Raw genomic sequence first — 8,719 nt, 5'->3', positions numbered from 1 at the left:
TCAAACAAATTTGAGTATGGTTGAAGCTTTTTAGAATTCTGCCACTGTGAAAGAAACTTCGCACTGCCTTAAAAATGTCACCTCTAACTATATCCCAGAAAAAGTGAAAAAACTTAGCTGTAAACCCGTCATCGCCAGGAGCACTCTGAGCATGAACACTGAACGTAGCTCTTTTGACCTCATCCATAGTTACCGGCCTTTGGAGCCTACGGTTCATGGAAGCTGTAACCTTAGGCTCCAAATCCTCCAAATATGGATTCGGATCAACCGAACAAGAAGAAGTAAAAATATCGCAGAAGTAGTCTTCAGCTACCTTTGCAATATCCTCCGGTTTCGATACAATCTCATTGTTCCTCCCAACTAATCTCCAAATTATGTTCCTTCGCACCCTTGATTGACATTTCTGGTGAAAGAATCTGTGTTCTGATCTCCTTCTTTTAATCATTTAACTCTAGATTTTTCTCTCCAATAACTTTCTTCTTTCATATATGCTAGCTCCAACTTCTCTTCTAATCTGGTAATCTCCTCTCCCCCATTGATTCCAGCCACCCACAGCTCCTCTAGGCTAGCTTGAAGGTCCTCAATTTCTTTTCGAGAGTTTGCTTTGTGAGTTATCTGCCATTGAACAAATCTATGTCTATATTCTTTCAACTTTTGGGCCAAGGAGAACATAGCTGAGCCTACTACTTCCATTTTCCACACTTCGCTGACAATTCTTTTGACATCATCTTTTCCACACCAACGTTCCTGGTATTTAAAACGCCTTTTACTATGCCAGGATTGAGGTTCAGTTTCCATCAAGATAGGAGCATAATCCAAGCCTGATTCTGTGAGCCTGTGCACCACTGCATTTGGAAACTTCAGCTTCCATCTCATCCCTACTAAATAGCGTTCAAGCCTCTCCTTCACCAAATCCTCTCTTTATCTTCGATATGTCCACGTGAAAGGCCGTCCCACCATTCCAATATCCACTAATTCGTTGCTATCAATAAAATTAATGAATGTTGCAATAGTAGTTGCTGATTTTTGGCCTCCACCCTCCTTTTTCGCTTGACTTATTATAGCATTAAAATCTCCCGCTATTACCACTTTTCCTTCCAGTTGTTGACTCATTGTTGTAAGCTCCTCAAACTGTAAGGCTCGAATTTGTTCCGAACAACTCAAATGGACACCAATGAACGTCCATACCCCATTGTTTCCGAACTCCTTAACTTCAGCTACTACAAAGAATTCCCCGCTGTTTATAATTTGAACATTGATGCTGTCCTTCCAAGCTAGTGCAAGTCCTCCTGCCATTCCTGACGGGTTAACAATATGCCAGTTTTCATAGCTGCATGCCCGGAGTTTTGCTTCCACCTGTCGAAATTGGTTCTTTGTTTCACTTATGAACACAATCTCGGGGGAGTGGGATTTACATATCCCTTTTAGGGTGTGAATTGCCAGGGGTCTCCCCAAACCCCGACAATTCCAAACTATAGTTCTCATGGCGCCTTGGGTGCCATTTGTAGGCTGGCACCCTCCATCCCCTGTTCAACTGCATTTTCATCCTCTGTTCTTGCTTTCTTTGTAGATCCTTCAACTATACCAGTCATCAACCTTTTTTTGGATCCAGCTTTAGTATCCAACCCTCCAGTACCTTGTCTTGCTAATTTTTTCCACTTCTTGCCTTCCTCTGTTGTGAGACATTGCCCAATAGTGAATTGCATAGGTTGTCCTTCATCCTCCTTGATATTGGACTGACCAGCTATGATAACCTCCATGCATTTTGTTCTAGAGTTGGCTGATTGAGGTGACTCAGGTGCTACCTTGTTGCCAGCATTTTGTGGTTTCAAACTTTGTTCTTCCTCTTGCATTGACATCCCTGTAAATTCCTCCAATAAGCAGTTTAAGACCGATTTTTTCTTACGTTGAGTAGCCTTATTCTGATTCTGGGCTGAGTTGTTGAATGTTCTTTCTCTTTCAGAGTTAATTCTTATTCCCACTTGGCTAGCTTTAACCCATTCACCAATGTCATCCTCTTTTACCCTATCACTCTCTGTGTCCTTCAGCAGATCATGGCAGTTTTTTACCTCGTGCCCCAATTTTGCGCAGTAGGTACAGAACTTTCCAAGTCTCTCATAGCGCAATGCCACCTCTACCTCCTTTTTATTAGGTCCTGCAATAATTAACTGATCTCTCACTTTCTTGGTAGCTTCAATATTGATCTTGGCCTTTACAATCCTAGTTTCTCTGCCTCTCATCTGAAATTTACCTACCTCCAACACTGTGCCCAGCCTCTCTCCCAATTTACGTCCAACTTCGAGGGTTTTAAACAATTCTGGCAAACCCCAAAATTGAATCCAAACTAGAAAATTGGAAACAATCTATTCATCACCGTTCTGATCTTCCTTCCATCTCTTGACATGGAGCACGTAATCCTTGAATAGCCATGGAGAACCACGTTCAACACGCAAGACATCCACCTCTTTATTAAAAAAGAATTGGAAGTAATTGTCTCCTTTGTCACTCACGCTAAATCCCTCCGGATTTCCCCATATAGCCTTTAAAGCATTCTCCATGGTTCCAACTGAGAAGGTTTTGGAAGCAAAGAGTCTGCCATAGAGACTATTGGAGCAAGTGTTAATACCTTCTGATATGTCTGCCTCTTCCAGCAGAATCATATTCCTACCTCCTTTTCGGTTGTCTTCCTCGGTCCGATCTTCATCCCTCCTTACCTCATCCATGCAGATTACGTAGATTATCTTTGTCAAACTAGTAGTCAGAGATTTGTGTTAAAATTTAATTAACGTTGATAGTGTAGCCTTGACGGCAGCAAAGACTCTGTTAAAAATCCTAACAGAGCACTAGAAAATCCTAATAAAGCACTTGATACCTATAGTAAAATTTAAATTTATAAATAGAAGTTAAAAAAATATTAAATTCATTAATAACAGCTTAGACATCGGTAGCATTTACAAAATTAATTTTTAAAATTAGTAATTTAATGACAATAGAATTATCATATTATCTTAAATAATGCCATTGACCGCGAAAGCTTAATGGCGGCTAGATTAGATCCTCTTAAAAGTAGTAATTTAATGACAATAGAATTGTCATATTATTTTGATTTTTTATATTTTTTAAAATATAAACAAAAATTGAGAAATAAATTTTTAAAAGTAATTATTAACTCATTATATTAAAATTAATAAATAAGCATACATATGAATATTAAATAAAAAATATTAAAATAATTAAAAGGATTAAGTACTGTTTTCGTCCCTAAGATTTGGGGTGAAAATCAAATTCGTCCCCAACCTTTTTTTGTTATTAAAATCATCCTCAACGTTACAAAACGTTAAAAAATCATCCTTTTGTTAAGAAATAATATTTTTGGACAATTTTACCCTTAAACAAAAATAAAAAATATTAAAAATAAAATAAACCACCCCACCCCCACCTATCCCACCTAAAACGAACAGAAAAACAACAAAAAAAGTACTCGAAGTGCACCATTATGAGAAATGCCTTCAAGGTCTTCAACTACTCCACCGATCTTGATAAGAATGTCTTCGCCTACAATGCTGTCATTGCTGGATTTGTTGGGAATGGGCTTTCCCTGGATAGCTTCTTGGTTTACAAGCGAATGCGCCATCTGGGTGTCACTTCAGATAAGTACACATTCTCGTGTGTGATCAGAGCCTGTGTGGAGGATTTGGAGGTTAAGAAGATTCATGGATTTTTATTTTAAGTTTGGATTCGAGTTGGATGTGCTTGTGGGGAGTGCTCTGGTTAATACTTATATGAAATTTGGGTTGGTGATGGATGCACATGAGGTGTTTGAGGAATTGCCTCTTAGAGATTTAGTACTTTGGAACTCAATGCTCAATGGGTATGTATTTGGCGGTGACTTCGAATATGTTCCCAAATATGCTGTATTGGATGAACCTACCGCTGTGGCTCAACGTCGCCGGAATATTCTCCACACCCGTGGGCGCTGCCGGCTGCTGGTGCTGCTATTGATGGTCTAATTCCATGTGACAAAAGAATGTTAAACAGTAGAGTGAGGAGGTTAAAGGAGAAAGATGATGATGAAGGGTATTTGAGTTGCTGTTACCATTGTTGGTGTTGTTTGGATGAAGGGGTGGAGTTGTAATGGGTTCAGATTAAAGAGTGGTGTGGTAGCGGTGATGACTGATGATGCAGGAGATTAGTGGTGAGGATGGGGAGAATTTTTTTTTGTTTAAGGGCAAAATTGTCCAAAAAATGTTAATTATGGACAAAAGGATGATTTTATAACGTTTTGTAACATTGAGGATGATTTTAATAACAAAAAAAGGTCGGGACGAATTTAATTTTCACCCGAGACCTTAGGGACGAAAACAATACTTAACCCTAATTAAAATTATGGCTTATTAGTACATATATGAGATAATAATTTAAAAAACACAATAAGACACATAATTTAAAATTTGATAATATTAATTGTAAAAATTTATTAATTATGGACAACATGTTATGAAATTATGAATGTTATGGGTATGCATTATGGATGTTATTAATATAAAATTATGGATGTTATATGTATGAACTTATGGATGTTATGAGTAAATTTGTCAATTAAATAAATTAATTTAAGTATTTGACATTTTTTTAAATCTACTTATAATAAAATTTGAAAATATTTGTGTTAAAAAATTAGAATAAATTACTATTCCACTTTAAAAAACATGAAATAAATATTACGTAAGTGAGATAAAAAAAAAATTTTTGATGGGGAAAGGAGGGCATAAGGCCCAAGAAGAACAAAAAAAACCTAACTCATCACTCTAGCAAACTCAATGCTCCTTCTATCTGCATCCAGCGTATGAGCAATGAAAGGAGATGGAGCAACGAATTGATGAAGACCCACCAGTAGGCTATGGGCGTGTTTAGCAAGCTCGTCTGCACTAAAATTGGCCTCTCTCAAAATATGATCAATTTTGAACTCTCCTGGCTTGGCTTGAAGCTCTTTGATGGCACGGATGAGGGTCGTGCTTCCATGGAGGGATGTTGAACTACTCTGAATTAACCTAACCGCATAGATAGAGTCAGATTCTACCTTAATGTTATTAAATCCCATATTAATTGCAATCTTAAGGCCCAAATAAATTGCCCATAATTCTGCTTCTGTAATGGTTACCTTGCCAATGTTCATCATGAAACCAGTTAACACCAGACCATTAGAATCCCTGATAATTCCACCGCAAGCCCCTTGAACCAGAAGCTTGGGGGACTGATCCATAAATATTAATTTTACTCCAACCATTTTCTAGAGGTTTCCACCCAACCAAAACTAACGTCGTTATTCTCAGAGTCATTCTACTTATCTCAGTAAGTTCTAGAACTTCATCATAATTTCTAGCTACTCCTTTCATTTCAGGAATGACTTGCTGGAATGGGATGTTTTTCTGTTGAAAAATTAAATCGTTTCTCTTTCTCCATATGACATTACATGTGGTGTGGAAGAAGGTGGGTCATGAAGTCCCACTGTTAGTGCGAGCGACCTTATTCAGATTATCCAAAATGGCTAAAAAACGAGTCGTGTAGATCTCTGTTTGAGATGCTAATCCAAATACTTCGGGAAAAAGGACAGTCCCTCAGAATATGGAGCAGACTCTCATCTTGATCTGGGCATCTGTGGTAGCACCCATTATCAGTAAGTCCTCGGTTCCTTCTCTTGGCATTAGTTAATAGATCGTTGTGACTTAATAACCAATAAAAAGTCTTTAGTCTTTGAGGCACTTTGACTTTCCAGCATAATCTAATCTGATCAGGATTTGTGTCTTCCACATAATAAGCCTTATAAGCTGAATTAATATAAAAGCTTCCATGTGGTTCCGGTAGCCAACTGATAGAGTCTCGACTTAGGGAGTGGTTTGGAGATTTCAAAGTACGTATCATGTCAACAACCTTATTTGGGAGGGCTTGAGATAATTTTTCCAAATCCCAGCAACCATCATCCGTAGCATAGGCCTCCAGGGTTTTGTTATCCCTATCATCGCTAATTTGACTGAACGATAACTCACTAAGATTTTCAATACCAGGGATCCAGTGACTTTTCCAGATCTTAATGCTTTTACTGTCGCCAATTCGTCAAACAAGATTGTGTTGAAAGTGGTCCCAAACTTTAACAATCCCTCTCCATGCATTCGAGTAGTTTAATCTCTTAGCCACCTTGGGGATAGGGCTATCACCACAGCCATACTTAATATTCATAACCTTTACCCAAAGTGCTTGGTCATTATAGACTAAACCCCACGCTAATTTCATGAGATAAAGGTTGTTTGTTTCTTGAGCCTTATGCAAACCTAGGTCTCCCAACTCTTTAGGCTTGCAAATAGAATCCCAATTGATAAGATGGATCTTTTTATCTCCTGCGTCTGACCTCCAAAAAAATCTCTAGAAATCTTGTCAATTTGATTACAAACTTCCTTAGGCATCTTCATAGTCTGCATAGTATAACTTTGTATCATTGAGAGGACGGATTGAACAAGAGTGATCCTTCCTACTAATGAGAAGGTCATCATACTCCAACTGGACAGCTTGGCGTGTATCTTGTCAATGATCGGCTAAAAGTGTTGCTTTTCGCACTTTTCATGAATAAGGGGTACTCCGAGTTACTTTCCTAGGTTGTTGGTTAGGGAATAACAAGGTCTCTGCTGAGCTCTGCTCTAATATTATGGTTGACATTCTTAGAGAAGAACACTCAAGACTTGCTGAGACTGACTTTCTGACCGGAAGCTTGAAGAACTGAAGATTGATGGTTTAGAGGTTATAGTAAACTCTCGTTGCAAGTATAGTTACTAAACCAAGCAATCAACCTTTCTTGCAAAAGTTTTGGTTGTCACAAGTAACAAACCCCTTTAAAATTGATAACTGAGTATTTAAACCTCGGGTCGTCTTCTCAAGAAATTGCAGGGAGGTATGTTCTTATTATTGGTTATGAGTTTTGTAAATTGGGGGTTTTGAAAGTAAGAAAGCAGTATGTTGAATGATAAGAAGAATAAAATAAATAAATAACTATAAATTAGACTCGTGGCAAGGTATGAAAACTGGAAGTCCTATCCTGGTTATCCTTATCAATTGTAATGAGAATTGGATTTTTCTCCCACTTTGTTAACCTCTAACTATGAAGGTAAGTTAAGTGGATGAATTAATTTTGAATCCTCAAGTCCTAGTCTTTCCTTGGGAAATGCTAGAGTTATTGGAACTTGAATTAATGAAATGAAGAAATCCAATTTTCAATCAACAATGAGTTTGATAACTCAAGTGTCTCCAATGACTCAACCAAAGCCAAAAGGGAAAAAAATCTACTTGAATGAAAATAATTTGGATAAACAAAGAACATTAATAAATTAAAGAGAGCAATCATAAGTCTGAAATACCTCAAATTATATTAAATAAAGAAATCAATTCTAACATGGAGTTCATAAACCAACATTAACAAACTAAAATAAAATAATAGAATAAATAAAAGTAGAAGAACTTTGAACCTGGGATTGAGAGTCACTCCTAAAACTAAGAGAAATCCTAAATCCTAATCCTAAGAGAGAGGAGAGAACCTCTCTCTCTAAAAACTACATCTACTCCTAAAATTGTGAATGTGAATACTTGTCTTTATGAATGGATGTATTCCTCCACTTTATAGCCTCTAATCTGTGCTTTCTGAGCCGAAAACTGGGTCAAAAATAGCCCAGAAATCGCTGGTTGCGAAATCTGCCATGCTGGTTTTTCGTCACTGTGATGCATCCACGTAAATCACGCGACCGCGTCGCCTAGCATCAGGGAAACTATGACATATTATATATCAAATGGAAGCCACGGACGTTAGCTTTCCAACGCAACTAGAACCGCATCATTTGGAGATCTGTAGCTAAAGTTATTGCCGTTTGAGTGCGAAGAGGTCAGACTGGACAGCTTAGCAATTTCTCCAACTTCTTGTATTCCTTCTACTTTTGCATGCTTCCTTTCCATCCTCTGAGCCATTCCTGCCCTGTAATCTTTGAAATCACTTAACACACTGGTGCACGAAATTGTGATCTCTAGTAATGGCTCCAAAAACTTGGTGCTCTAATCTCAATTCATAATTTGTCACAACTTCGATACAACTAACCAGCAAGTGCACTGGGTCGTCCAAGTAATAAACCTTACGTGAGTAAGGGTCGATCCCACGGAGATTGTTGGTATGAAGCAAGCTATGGTCACCTTGTAAATCTCAGTCAGGCGGATACAAAAGGTTATGGAGTTTTCGAACTTAAATAAGAAGTAAACATAAAATAGGGATAGAAATACTTATGTAATTCATTGGTTAGAATTTCAGATAACCGTATAGAGATGCATTCATTCCTCTGAACCTCTGCTTTCCTGCTGTCTTCATCCAATCAATCTTACTCCTTTCTATGGCTGGCTTTATGCAAGGGCATCACCGTTGTCAATGGTTACATCCCCTCCTCTTGTGAAAATGGTCCAAATGCTCTGTCACAGCACGGCTAATCATCTGAGGTTCCCGATCATGCTGGAATAGGATTCCCCATCCTTTTGCGTCTGTCACTACGCCCAGCACTCGTGAGTTTGAAGTTCATCACAGCCATTCAATCCCAGAATCCTACTCGGAATACCACAGACAAGGTTTAGACTTTCTGGATTCTCATGAATGCCGCCATCAATCTAGCTTACACCACGAAGATTCTGATTAAGA

The 8,719-nt window shown here is 38.1% G+C and overlaps 1 protein-coding gene across 1 annotated transcript; it reads right to left on the bottom strand.

Moving 5' to 3' along the window:
* LOC107647056 lies at window positions 442–876 on the bottom strand. The gene has a single exon (XM_016351183.1). The coding sequence runs from the start codon at window positions 874–876 to the stop codon at window positions 442–444; it is 435 nt and encodes a 144-aa protein (XP_016206669.1).

The sequence above is a fragment of the Arachis ipaensis genome, chromosome B06, assembly GCF_000816755.2.
Source record: "Arachis ipaensis cultivar K30076 chromosome B06, Araip1.1, whole genome shotgun sequence".
Classification (NCBI taxonomy): domain Eukaryota; kingdom Viridiplantae; phylum Streptophyta; class Magnoliopsida; order Fabales; family Fabaceae; genus Arachis; species Arachis ipaensis.
The sequence above is the reverse complement of the archived record's forward strand: the minus strand, read 5'-3'. Positions and strand labels throughout refer to the sequence as shown.